General features: G+C 48.8%; 1 protein-coding gene and 1 long non-coding RNA gene across 9 annotated transcripts in view; one reads left to right on the top strand and one right to left on the bottom strand.

Moving 5' to 3' along the window:
* Positions 1–1,006: 1,006 nt before the first annotated feature.
* Positions 1,007–13,358, bottom strand: part of ITSN2 (intersectin 2) — a 134,381-nt gene continuing 122,029 nt past the window's right edge. For 5 of the 8 annotated variants that reach the window (XM_070512520.1, XM_070512519.1, XM_070512522.1 and 2 more), the window contains 9 exons: positions 12,742–12,925; positions 10,072–10,170; positions 8,172–8,339; positions 7,536–7,751; positions 6,840–6,961; positions 5,984–6,066; positions 3,029–3,112; positions 2,405–2,578; positions 1,007–1,913 (listed from right to left, as the gene is read on the bottom strand). In XM_070512520.1, the coding sequence (XP_070368621.1) occupies positions 1,756–1,913; positions 2,405–2,578; positions 3,029–3,112; positions 5,984–6,066; positions 6,840–6,961; positions 7,536–7,751; positions 8,172–8,339; positions 10,072–10,170; positions 12,742–12,925 (1,288 nt within the window). In that variant the 3' untranslated portion in view covers positions 1,007–1,755. Of the gene's footprint in view, positions 1,914–2,404; positions 2,579–3,028; positions 3,113–4,434; positions 5,199–5,983; positions 6,067–6,839; positions 6,962–7,535; positions 7,752–8,171; positions 8,340–10,071; positions 10,171–12,741; positions 12,926–13,358 lie in introns of all 8 variants that reach the window. The other 3 variants (XR_011504138.1, XR_011504139.1, XR_011504137.1) reach the window with 2 other exon arrangements.
* Positions 1,795–12,742, top strand: LOC123286491 (uncharacterized). The gene is made up of 4 exons (XR_006528902.2): positions 1,795–1,928; positions 9,178–9,269; positions 9,486–9,592; positions 12,141–12,742. It is a non-coding gene; the product is annotated as an uncharacterized lncRNA (long non-coding RNA).

Below are 13,358 nucleotides of genomic sequence, written 5' to 3'. Positions count from 1 at the left end.
TGCTTTGGAAGTCAGCCAGTCAGAGGCAGCGTTGTTGGACATCACCCTACATCCGCCTCCATAACCAACACAAAATTCGTTTCCCAAACCCTACAGAAGATCAGCAGTTTGCTTTACTCAGCAAGGCCGTGCCTGAGCAGCCAAACTTTCCCTTAATTAAGCAACAGAGTCAGTTTTGGTTTCGGATACTGAGTGGTGTCTTCCTTCAACACAGGCATACTTCTCTTATGTGTATGTTGTAACCAATCCAGGCCCAGGATCAACGCCTGAAATGATTAAGTGATGGGTTTTTAAAAATATGAATATTCTGAATTATGTTTCCCGGCTCTTCTTTGTCCAGTGATTAGAGTTCAATGGCAATGGGAGCTGTGGTGGAGGGACATTTGGATCCTTCCTGCTCCTCCAGCTCCTTGAGAGGACCTGCTCCCTGAGAAATCAGGGCTCCCGTGGCCTCAGCAATCCCTTCTAGAAGACAGATCTTTTTCCCAGTTATACTTATTAACCTAGGGTTTAGTGTATAAGACCTTATTTTTAAAACAAATTTCATACTTCAAAATCCAGAAGCCAAACAAGCCGCTCTGACAGGTGTGGCTGTGGCTCTGACAGCACTGGGCGGGGGGAGAGACAGGTGCTTCTGGAGCTGGAGGGGCTGAGGGCCTGCCGATGATGCTTAATACTTGAGCATTTCCTTTACTCCTAAGTTACCCCTGAAGTTTCTACTCAACTAGGCAAGCAGAAGGACTCAAAGGGTCTGGTCTAGCGTCCACAGAGGTCATTTAGTCTAGCCATCAAAGAAACATTAGGTAAATGTAACAGAGTCGCAGAGCAAGTCAATGTTAGAGTCAAGACAAGGCCCTGGGGTCTCCTGGACGCTCCCCATCCCTACCCTGTCCTTGATTTTCCCACTGTCGCAGAAAGGAAACTTGGTTTTATCGTAAGCAACCTCTGAAGTTACCTTTTAGGAACATTTCACATGGAAAGCAAAACAGTCAAGCTTCGAAAGAAGTTACATTCATAAACTTGTATTTTTATTCTTTCTGTACATATTGGCAATGATAAAGCTTAAAGTTGCATGTCCTATGAAATATGCAAAACAAGGAATTTACATAAATAATTTATACTTCAGAAAATTAAAGTTGAAAAATATTTTCCACATCATTAGAGTTCACAGTATTTAAAGTAAATCAAGCTTTCCCCTGTAGATTTCAAACTATATTGTCTCAGCAGAGAATGATAAAACCTAATCAGGAATAAAACGATCAAGTTTCTGTTTTTTATTCAGTGCACGAGTAGACACTATTTCAGTATCAGGCTGTTCACACGCTGAGGCTGCAGCATTTCGTCCCAATCCTTTACCTCCTGAGTGGCTGTGACCCGGCAGAGGTCACATGGTGTGGAATGGTTACAGCGTCACCAAAACCACCCACAGTGGACACATTCAACCAAGTGGTAACATCTGGTGGTTCGATGCCTCATTTCCACATAATACTTTTTATAGCCCTGAAAATGGAAACCTTGGCATCTAAACACAGCCGAACATGTTAACACTAGTACAAGGCACTGTGCTATGGGGTTGGGTTTATGTGTAGGAAAGATCATGTTTGCATAGATTGCTAGTGATTTTAGTGTGCAATAACATAGAGGGCCCCGGCGTGCGTGGCCTAGTGATGGATGAAGCCGCGTGACCCTCCTGCAGCCTGGAGGCAGCACCGCAGTCTTCTCCAGCCCAGCCTAGTGGGCAGGTCCCCAAGGCTCCTACAGGAGAGTCTTTTGCTCAAAAAGCTGCAGGTCAAAGCGGACCCAGACCTCCCCGGTGGGAACCTCGTGCAGCAGGAGTCGGCGAGTGGTGGGGCCTTTGCTTTCCTGTTCTGTTCGAATTTTTGCCACTGGAACTTCAGTACGACCCAGGAAATCTGGTGAATAGACAGGTGAGAGTCAAAAGTCTTCTTTATAAAATTGTTAAAAACCACCACATGAGGGGTGTCTGAAACAGGATTCATACAACTTTCAAATCCAAAAAAAGTAACTAACTTCTTTCGGTACTGGGTGGCTGACGCTGTGAATGAATGCATACAGAATGACAAGGGATGCGTGTGGAGGAAACTGCCTATTTGGAATCCAAGTCTCTGGGCAGGGAGCATCTCCCCCATCCGGCATGTGCCAGGCGCACAGTGTTTCTCTTAGGTATGTAGGGAGTGACTGGGCTCAAAGACTGAAACACACCTGAGGCCCCCGCGCCAGAAGGCACCCCACCTGCTGCCGGAGTGAGATGCTGGTGACCATGGGCCTGTGCTGTTCCCCTGAGGTGTCATGGGGTAAAAATAAGGTCAAGTACCCTGGATCTAGACTTGAGATTCTAGAGTGCTGGGGATGCTTCAGATCCCCTGGCTGAATTATACTTTACCATCTGGTGAAAACTGGTCTCTGTCAAACATGGTGAGACACAGCACATCCTGGTAAAGGTCCTTAATAAAGAACTGGCAGTTAAAATTCCACTTGGGATTTAGTGTGTCCTGGAGGGTTCTGGTAGTGTAGCTCTGGGAGCCCATGCTGATTTCACAATATGGATTGCTCTTTCCTGAACAAAAACAAACCAAAGACACATGTGGCCTGTAAAGGTAAAATGAGTGACAACAGGACCTTCCTCAAGCAAAAGCAGGATCCAAACAGATGCTTCTCTGTAGACCGCGCAGCAGGGGCCCACGTCTGCCTGTGGTCTCTGTGTTCCCAATGCTGACAGCATCATAAACCTGAGGAGCAACCAGGCAGGCTCGAAAGCTGGGGCTGCTCCCCCTGAGCCTGAGCAAGTGTCAGTGCAACTTGCCTCGTGCTTTCTCCACTCAGAAGCCTGAGGAAGGAGGCTGTGGTACATAATGGGAAAACAGTGATGATAAGATTGGTCCAATAACCATTTTACTGGCATTGGAAACACTGACTTTTTAAAAGCATCCTATTATTCAATGTTCAGAAGAGTCATCAGCAAATAGTGGGGCAGTTACTATGTCTGTTTAATGAAAGAAGCATTTACCATTTGGTTTACAGGCTTTTAATTCTGTAGCTTCAATGACATGCACCATCAGTCGCCCAATGCCTGAGGTCTTTTGAGAGCGAGCTACGAAAGAGAAAGAGGAGTCATGTTGAGAACGCTGAGCGTGCAGTGATGACGCTAGGCTGTAGATACTCACAGTCTGTCTTTTTAACCAACCCAACACTGCCCAGCCTCACCTGCCACTGTGCTCAGCCCAGCAGGCTGGCGTCTGGCTGCTCTGTGCCTCTGCCCAGCCTGTGTTGCATGCTGGGAATGCCTTGCCTGCTGTCTCTGCCTGTCAGCATCCTACTCATCCTTCCAGACGCAGGCCCAATCTCACACCTCACCTCCCAGACCCCTTCCCTCCTCTGTGCATCCATTATCCTTGGCTTCTGAGCATCCCACAGCCTGCTGGGCCTGAAATTCTATGTCATGTCCGTCTCCCCTGCCGAGAGGAGCCAGTGCAGAGCATGGACTGTTTATTCATCCATGTATTAATCTCTCAATTGCCTAGCAAATAGTAATGTTCATAAAATAAGAATATATTATATTCATTCAGCACTTAAAGCAGCTAACATTTACTGGATACTTACTTTGTGTTAGGCATGTGCTAGACCTTTACATAAGTTATATTACTTAAACTGCACAATTACCCTGTAAGGCAGCTCTTTATAACTGCCATCTCCATATATGAGAAAAGTGAGGCTTAGAAAGGACTATAACATGCTCACGTCACAGAACTTCTACATGGCAGGGTCAAAATTTAAACATCAGATAGCAAAGTCTATTTTCCTAACTACTCACCATAGTTCCAATTATCTGCAAAACACTTCAGCTTACAAAGCAGTTTCACTTAAGACCTTATTCTATTTAAGGGGCTACTCAAAAAGGCTTTTAATATGGAGAGCGATGAGTCCATGAACTCCAGATTATCTTGGTAAATATGAAGTTAGGTAAGCAGGTTTTGCTCAGGGGTTTGAAAACTAACAAAAAGGCTGCTTGGTGAGCTATTGATTTTTCAAAACTCAGGGCAAGTAGAACCTTCTCTGTGAGCAGTGGCCCACTCCCATGGGTGCCAACCCTCCTGCACAGCACTGGCACTCGGTTCCCCGAAGGCAGGGCGGGGCCAGATTCACCTTTGCAGGCCCGGTTAAGAGGAGCACGGCCCTCGCACAGAGTAAGTAATCAATAAATGTCTACAGAGGTGAACACAAGGAAATGCATAACAATATGTACAGATACTGATGTTAAGCAAAACTAACACAGAAAAACTTTGATTCACATCTTTGACCAATTAAGAGATCATTATGTGCTTTACAAGTGATTCAGTCATTGATTTTTCAGCAGCAAGCCTTTAAAGTACCATTGAAACAAGAGTCAATTAGCAAGAGCCGATTTACACATACCTTTCAGGAGTAAATAACAAAATAAGGGAAACCTGAATAAAAAAACACACAGAGCTGCAATTGGAGCAGCCAGGAACACGGGACTGGAAGGGGAGGAGTGCCCGGGGGTGGGCGGCAGGGTTTCACGGGTGAGCTGCTCAGTTAGGCAGTGATGTGGGCAGAGGGAAACAGCGGGAAATGGGGCAGCTACCAGGTAATATTGGGGATGGGGTCCCGAGTGCAGGCTAAGAACTTTGTCCTTAATTTGGGAGGCAAAAGGGGAGATGCTTAAGCAGGGAGAGAGAGATTGAGGGCAGCCCTGTAGAAAGAATATTCCAGAAATGAAGGGAATGGGTGATGGTGGGGGTACCTCGTGCTATAGCCAGGGTGGGAGATTGGAGGGTCCGGAAGGGGCTGTGCTGCCAGGAAAGGAAAGGACCAGCAAATGAGAAAAGGAATGATGGAGAGAACAAATGGGCTCGGCAGCTGACTAGGGGAGAAGCGTCGGGGGTCAGAGAGCATGTTCCAGTCTGGGTGGCCGAGAACAATACTGCTATCCACAGAGATTCTCAGGAGGCGCTACTGGAAGGAGGCTAATTAACCCCACTGGAGATGCCAATCTGTGATGTCCAGCAGGCACCCGGGAGCAGTCGAGCAGGTGCATCTGGAGAGCGTGGGCGCGGGAGAGAGCAGCCCAGCTGTGACCACTGAAACTGGGATGAGATGAGGGGGAGAGAAGCTCAGGTGAGGGCAGAACTCCGCGGGTACAGCGGGAGGAAGAAGAGCTAGGAAGGAGATGAAAGAAGATTAGATGGTAGGAGGACCCTCAGGGGTATCATGGGGTTCAGGGGCAGGGAGGAGCCTCAATTTCCTGCTACTGGGTGCAGGGAGCATGAGGAGGGAAAGTGAGCCAAGCCATTATTTAGGTCACTGGTGTCGTGTGAGCTAGTCATTTGCGCAGAATGATGGGGACAGCAAGTGGAGTGAAAGGCTGGTGAGCAAGGGGGAGCGGGGGGCGTGGGGGGGTAACTTAAAGTCCAGGACCTGGTTGTCAAGACAGGGGGAGGATGGGTGGATCTGGAGGAGGGATGGGGCAGAGGCTGAGGTGGGAGAGGAGCAGAGTGTTTATAAGCTGAAGGGAAACAGGCCAGAGAAGTGAAGTTTGGTGGAGCAAAGTGGACCAAGCAGAGGCGGGGTCAGCCGTGCATTGAAAGCCCCTCCCTCCTGGAAACAGGAGTGAAGAATGAGTGTTCGCGGCGGAGGGACACAGCCTTTGCCACAGAGAGAAGGCAGGTCCTGGAGCTCGCACTAGATGACCCCCGTCTGTGTAATGGCGGGGGGCTCGGAGAGGCCCCTAAGAGGTTTGAACAGCTGCGACGGGAGGAGAGGCCACAGCAGCTGAGGTGGGCTCTGCTGTCTGATCTTGCAGCAAGCCTGGTCTCTGCCGTCCCCATTCACCCTCTCACTGCAGGAACAGCAGCAGCCGCAGCTTGTGTCCTGAGGGTGAGACCCATCCCCTCCCCAGGACCCCTCGCGGCGGGTTCCAACCCTCCGGGGCACCACCGACTACCTTGATAAGCCTTCTCCCGTTTCCTTTTCTCGGTGTCGATGTACTGCTCAGAAGCCGCCTTGATCTTCTGGACCCAGGCAGTCCTGGAGAGAAGCAGAGCACACCATGGGGCAGCTTTCCTGCGCACCCCACAGGTTCAGTCGGGAACCCCCAAGCTCTGCACTGGTTCTTCTCTCCTTTGCTATCCTCAGCTTTGACAAGTTTCCAATCATAGACCTGCGATTAGTGCAACTGAAAGACTCGCTTGCTAATTGAGGATCAAACTGAGAATTTCTAGACAGTTCCTGACCACTTACAAATCACCAGGCACTTGCAAGGTGCTGGGCACACGGAGAAAGAAGATGCAATTCAGCACGAGAGAACACAGGTTCTACTACACAGAGAACCGCGGCACAGGAGGAGGTCTGCCGTCACAGAGGTGCCGGGCTACACCCTAGAGGACACACGGCGGGCCAGGCAGAGAGGGAGGAGGGCATTCCACACAGGGGGAAGGGGGCACACAGGTCCTTTGGGGTGGAGGGGTGGGACTGAGCCTCTGAGAGGCACAGAGAGGGCCTCAGAGACCAGGCGATGGAGCAGGGACTGTTGCTGGAGGGGTTTTAGCAGGAAGTGAGGTGTTGGGTCTCCTGTCAGAGAAGATCCCGAGAAGAGACTGGAAGCAGGGAAAGTGTTAGAGGCAGCAGTGGTAACCGAGCACATCCACAGCAAGGCCTCCCAGTGGGACTGGGCGGAGGGGCTGGTTGAGAGAGGACACAGAACCAGCAGGACTTGAGCATGGACTGGAGATGTATGGCCAAGGGAGATGTCCCAGCTTTCTCCTAGACTTCGAAGCAGGTCACATGTGGTCAGGACTGACCTCTCGTTAATGTTGTCTGTGCGGAGGGTGTAGACCCGGTCAATGTGGGAAATGTGGAAAACAGGCTCATCGCTGGAAGGGTCTGTGGGCAGTTTCACCAAGACTTCATTCAGGAAAATGGGCTGAAATTAGGGCCAAAACACAGGCTGTGAGATGGGCCAGTGCACCCCCCCCACCCCGCCTATGTCCCGAGAGTTCTGTCTGTTCTGAAGAGCCTTGGGAGAGGTGGAGAGGGGTCTTGGTTCTAGGATCTTTTATTTAGGAAAAAAGAAACTGTCTCCATTTTGTGAAAGTAAACATCTGGGGTAGATGAGATGTCACAGAACTGGGGACAGGAGCTCTGAGTGTCCACAACTGCTCCATGCACGGACACTTGGCATTTTGCTTCAGCCTCGGTTTTACAGAGAGACCCAAGGCTGAATGTGGACAGAGGTGGGATCACATGATGGCATGTATGCCAGGGAGGGGGCTGGAATCCAAAGCTGGAACCCAGCTGGCGGCTGGCGGAGGGCACTGAAGACCCAGCCACTCGAGGAGCTTCTTCTCTGGCAAGGGACAAAGGAGGCGTGAGACATCTGGAACAGGTGAAGAGCATGCCATGAGGAGAGGAAAGGCTCAGGACGGGAAGGAGGTCCTTAAGGTAAAGGAAACACCTCGTGATGCTCCTGATGCGACCGCCAGCAGCACGCCACTTACCGTCTTGTACATTTTGAACTGAGCGTTGGACTTGGAGCTGAAAAGCTTCTCAGAGCCCGAGGAGACCGCAAACTGCCTGACCATGTGGGTGAGCAGCAGGAAGTCATTGAAGAGGAACCCGCACAGCTCCTTGTTGCTCTTGGTCTTGTAGAGTTTCCCACTGTGCAGAAGCTTCCGAGGCCCCAGGCAGTTGGTGAGGGAGTTGAAAATAAGTTGCTTGAAGAGAAAGAAACTGTCACTTTGTAAGTCCCAGCACAAACCATCCCAGTGTCCCCCAGACCTGTGCCCTGGACCTGAGGGTACTGTGGTAGGATTTTCTAGTTGGCAATGTGACCGTGGTCATCCCCCCTTTCCACAAAAGATCCTTACATTTATTTTTCTTGAGAGTTCGAACTGGCCCGGTGAAAATGATTACTTATACCCAGAGAATACTGATTCTACCAGCTGAATTCAAAGAACTCAAAACCTACATATCAAATCTCTCTTTACAAGAAAGGAAGATGGCAACCAAGGGGCAGGATGGTGAGTGCACACGGGCTGAGCTGAGGCACAGATGGTCCACACCAGGGGAAGGCCAGCACCTGGTTCCCCACCCCAGCCTGCCTGGCGGCGTCCAGCTGCGCACCACGGCCTCACCTCTGCGAGGCCTTCGCACTGAACGTGTGCCTGGATCCACTCCAGTCGGTCTGAATTTTCCTTCTCCCGAACGCCTTCATTAACTTGAGAGCACAGCTCCTCTGCCCGCTCGAGGGCCAGCTTTAGGGAGGAATGGTCTACGTGGTGCTCAGGGGTGTTCTCCAGAATCTGGAAAAGACCGGCTTCATCACAATACGTCATGGATGTATTGTGTCCTCAACCCACCCCTCCAGCTGTCCTATTGGCTGCCTATATGTGCCCGGTGCTGAGCACTGGAAATAAAATGGTGCGCAAGACAATCATTTGCCCTTCAGAAGGTCATAGTCCCATGAGTTCTTGGGGAGACAGGTGACTCAGTTACAAGAGAGTGTGCCAAGTGCCACATGGACCAAGTGCCCTGAAATCTGTGGGTCTCTGGTGGCTCTCTGGCTCAGTTTAGTAACAGGCCACATGTTAAAGGGTGCCTCCCTACTTCCCCCCCAATAATTTAAGCCATGTGCCTTTAGGGTGAACTCTTCAGTATAAACTGGCTGCAACTTTGATAAGTGTGTTAACTTGCAGAATAGCAACAGTTCACAATGTTTTGAGGGTCATTGATCCTTTTGAAAAATTGGATGAAAGCAATGAATCTCCTGCTACAGGAAAAATGTAATAAAATCCTGTTTGTTAGCATGTAGAAAAATGCATTCAGTTCATTTGGAGATGACTTCAAACTACTGCTACAAACGTAAAAGAATAGAGGCCAGAATACAAGTGTGCGTGGTCCCTCCGGAAATTAGCAGGCCCATCAGCAGACAGCTCCAGTCTGGACTCCTCCTGTAGTCGTGGGGCCCACAGGCCTTTGTTTACAATTCCAAACCGGGGAAAAGCCCTGAAAGCCTGAAGGTTTTTCAAAAATCATTTGGTGGCAAAAGCTGACCTAAACTGAAGAGATGCATTTATTCACTCTACTTGCAGTGATTATCCATGTATTTCACTGTGGGAATATTAATGTGCTTGGTCACAGGTGCTGCCCAGGCTTTGTTGGCATGCCGTACAATATACAGTATCTGAGTTACATTCTGAATTCTGAAACACGGCTGGCCCCAAATAGTTCAGGTAAGGGACTGTGGAATAATGTGCATAATGGGTCAGTTTGGTATCATAACTGTAACATAATGTCTGAGTTAACATGGCTCACAGACCAATGGTCAAAGCATAACTGAAAAAAGCAACAATCTTATATTATTTCTACTGTTTTTCTTTGTAAGCTGTTAAAATTCTATCAATGATTATTTGTGGAATAACCCTTTGTAAAGTCTGCCATCTCCTCAGAAGGCATATTGGCTCAAGAGGCCCATGCTGCTTATGTCAAGAAGATGGATGGAATCCTAGGACTGCGCAGTCGGCAAGCTGAGGTGGGATACGGCGCGGGGACGAAGGTGAGCTCTGTTAGGACATGCTGAGCTGGGGACTCCTGGGGCATCTGGCTGGGGCTGTTCAGCTGGTAGATGAGTTTAGATCTCAGCAGAAAGACTGGAGTCCACGGTTGTAGCAATGGTGGGCTCTGTGTGAGCTCAAGACGGGCTCCACAACTGGAGACCTAGCGGGCCTTTCCTCTGCCTAGACAAACACACTCTTGACTCTGAGAGGCCGGGCAAGCTTTCTGGGAAGGGGGAGGACAGGTTACCCAAGTGACAGTGGATGCCTCTTACTCGCCCACCTCAGGGATTCGGCCCTTCAGATTGTAATGTGCGTGTTCACATGCATACACACACACGCACACACGCTCAGTGCCGGGTCCATCAGATGGTGGTCAGCCCGTGTGGCAGAGGTGGCTGGCATACTCGGAGGCTGCCTGACTGCCAGCCTCTGTGAGCCTCAAAGGGACACGCTTCTCCGTCCCAGCAGGGGCACTCACGCTTCTGATGAGGAGGGGGTAGCGAGTGATCCTCTGCATGGGCTTCAGCAGGAAGCTGGAAAGGGGCATTCCTTTACATCGGGGGTCGGACGCCAGCTTCTGCAAAACAAGTGAGAGGCTTGAGGAAATCATAGCCTCAAGGAAAACAAGGAAACACTGGCTATACTCCTGGCTTTAACCACCTTTCAGATTTCTAATTTCTTCTAAAAGCTCAGGATCCAAAATGATGTGTATCAGATTAACAGTAGGAATATCTCACCTCGTGTGCCAAAAACAGAGGATGCTTTTCAGTTCTTTCTTACACCCATATGACAGCCTATGTGATCATTCCTTCCTTTGCTTCCAGAACCACTCTCTCCTGGCTTCTTCCCAGTCTGCTGACCTCAGTCTTCTTCCCTTCTTTCTTCTCTACTCACTCTTTTTTTTTTTTTAAGATTTTATTTTTTTCCTTTTTCTCCCCAAAGCCCCCTGGTAGACAGCTGTATATTCTTCGTTGTGAGTCCTTCTAGTTGTGGCATGTGGGATGCTGCCTTGGCGTGGTTTGATGAGCAGTGCCATGTCCGCGCCCAGGATTTGAACCAACGAAACACTGGGCTGCCTGCAGCGGAGCGTGCGAACTTAACCACTCGGCCCTGGGGCCAGCCCCCTTCTCTACTCACTCTTAACTGTAGCTGCTGCCCAAGATCCCCCGCAGTGCAGTCCCAGAGGGTAACCCAGACCCTCTCTGGAGCTCCACACTTGCCCATTACTGTCTTTCTTCCCTGGATGTCCAAAAGGCACCTCAACACCTCAACAAACCCAGAAATGAAGTCCTCATCTTCCGTCATAAGAGCCTTCTCTTCTACCTCTATCCCTACCTGAGCTGGTAGCGCCATTCTGCGCCCACCCACCTTCCCACACACAACCCTAGGAGTCACCATTGACGCCAATCCCTCTGTCTTCTAATAGCTCTAGATTTCCCCTGCCTCTGCCTGCCCATTGTCCCCTCCTTATTAGTAACAATTGCTACCATTTATTGAGCACCTACTGTGTGCCACGTAATGGATGTGTTAGCCTTTATTGGTACTGTCCCTTCTGCTCTTTCTTCACTTGGCTAATTTGTGCTCACCTCTGAAGACTCAGATTATGCCTCCTCTTGTCCAGGCTCTCCTCACCCTTCCCTGACACCTTCCCTCCCTCTCAGTGATCCTTCTTGAGCCCCCTAATAACCCATGGCTGCCTTTATCATAATGCCGCATCTGGACTGGGTAATACAGGTGTCTCTATGCCGCGGCAGACTGTTAACTCCAGGAGGCCGGGACCACGTCTCAGTTGCCTCTGCTCCTAGTCCTAGTCCCGTACCTGAATAGAGTAGCTAGTACTCTAGGACGATCATTTTTAATGATTGAAAAATACATTTACCAAAATTTACCTAGTCACGTCCCACTATGGGATATTAAAATTGCTGCCTCTTTTTGTTTTTGGATATATCTATATATGCTGCTATAACAAGCATCTTCCTGCTTTTTATTTATGTATTTTGAGTCTTTTAAAAAAGCAACATTTTAGAACACAGCTTATTATTAGATTTTGCTTTTTAATATAATCAACACTATGCCTTTCATTATGAGACTGTAAACTTTTTATTTTTACTATTATTACAATTGTGATGACACTGACATCCTACTTACATTGTTATTGTTGTTACTATTTGGAAAAAAGTTTTCAAAAATCTTTTACTATGCTTTAGAAGGTAAATGTCCTATTTTTAATTCTGCTATTGATTATTTTAAAACATTCACATGCACTCACAAATCTACATTTATCTAATTATTCTGACCAGTATTTCTATGATCTTGGTTTCTTTCTATGTCTCCTCTAGTTTATTTCTAGGCAACCCCTTGCCTCCCACCCTTATCACTAACTGAAGGGTTCTGTCCTCAGTGCCTTCTTATATTGAACCATTTTTACATCCCTGAGATCATTAGAAGGAAGATAAATATAAATAGCATTTACTGAATGTTTACTATGTGCCAATCTCTGTGCTAAAGTACTTTTAAAAGTATTACCTGATTATCTCCGGGTTACAGGTGAGAGGAACAAAGGCACCAAATGTTACGTAGCTTGTCCTGGTCACAACTGGACAGTGATGGGCTGGGATTCCAACCTGAGCAGTCCGATTCTGAAGCCTGTCTCGTCTGAAGCATGATATTATGCTGCCTCCTGGGGTAATCCTATTTGGTTATGACAGACTCTCCTTTTCATGTAATGCTTGATTTTACTCAGGCTGTACCCCCCTACGTTTGTGTAAGTAACTCGGTGATGTTCGACAATGCATTTCTCACAACGCACCCCCGTTGTGAGGTGGCGTGTGGCCGCATTAGTAAGTGTTGTCCTTCTGAGTAAGGTCTAGCTTTACTTTTCCTCACCAACTGCTTGGTTTGTTTTGAGGAAGATTAGCCCTGAGCTAACATCTGCCACCAATCCTCCTCTTTTTGCTGAGGAAGAGTGGCCCCGAGCTAACATCTGTGCCCATCTTCCTCCACTTTATATGTGGGATGCCTGCCACAGCATGGCTTGACAAGTGGTGCCATGTCTGCACCCAGGATCCCAACCAGCGAACCCCGGGTTGCTGAAGCGGAACGTGTGAACTTAACTGCTGCGCCACCAGGCCAGCCCCTCCAGAGTTACCTTTAAAAATTCCTTGAAGTCGGTGTCTTCATCTGTCTTCTGCTGTAACAGAGCTGCTCCATTAAGCTGACAGCTGCAGAACCGGATGTAAGCCTGCATGTGGGACAGCTCAGCTGCCAGGATGTCCCCAATCATCTGCACGGGCATCTTCTCGCCGCCGGTCTTCTTCCGCACCCGTAAGGCCCTGCAACCACACATTCTCTCACTCTCTGCTTCTAAGTGAATGTCTTTGGTGGGTGAAGGATGACTAGCATGGGAGATTAATGGTTATGATAACCAGTGAGTTATCTAAAAACCCCTGGCACCCTGAGGGAAGACTCAGGAGCAGGAGGAGGCGGCTTAGGCATGAAGCTCTGCTGGCCAAGTCAACCTTGGTGAAACGTTAGCAAAGAAGATTAAGAAAATGAAGGCCAGACACGTGAGTATCTCTAGGCCTTTGGAATTGGCTTAGTCTCACCTTAGCTTCTTAGCAAAGTTTCTTTTGAAAAATTCTAACTTGTTCTTGGCTGAACCAAGAAGAAAGGAATTTTCCACACTCTGTAGGGGCAAAAGGGAGCAGAAACCCTGGCGGCCAGGCGTGCAGGTGGAGGTGAGCCTCTTCCTCAGGAGAGCGGCCG

The sequence above is a fragment of the Equus asinus genome, chromosome 6, assembly GCF_041296235.1.
Source record: "Equus asinus isolate D_3611 breed Donkey chromosome 6, EquAss-T2T_v2, whole genome shotgun sequence".
Lineage (NCBI taxonomy): Eukaryota > Metazoa > Chordata > Mammalia > Perissodactyla > Equidae > Equus > Equus asinus.
The sequence above is the reverse complement of the archived record's forward strand: the minus strand, read 5'-3'. Positions and strand labels throughout refer to the sequence as shown.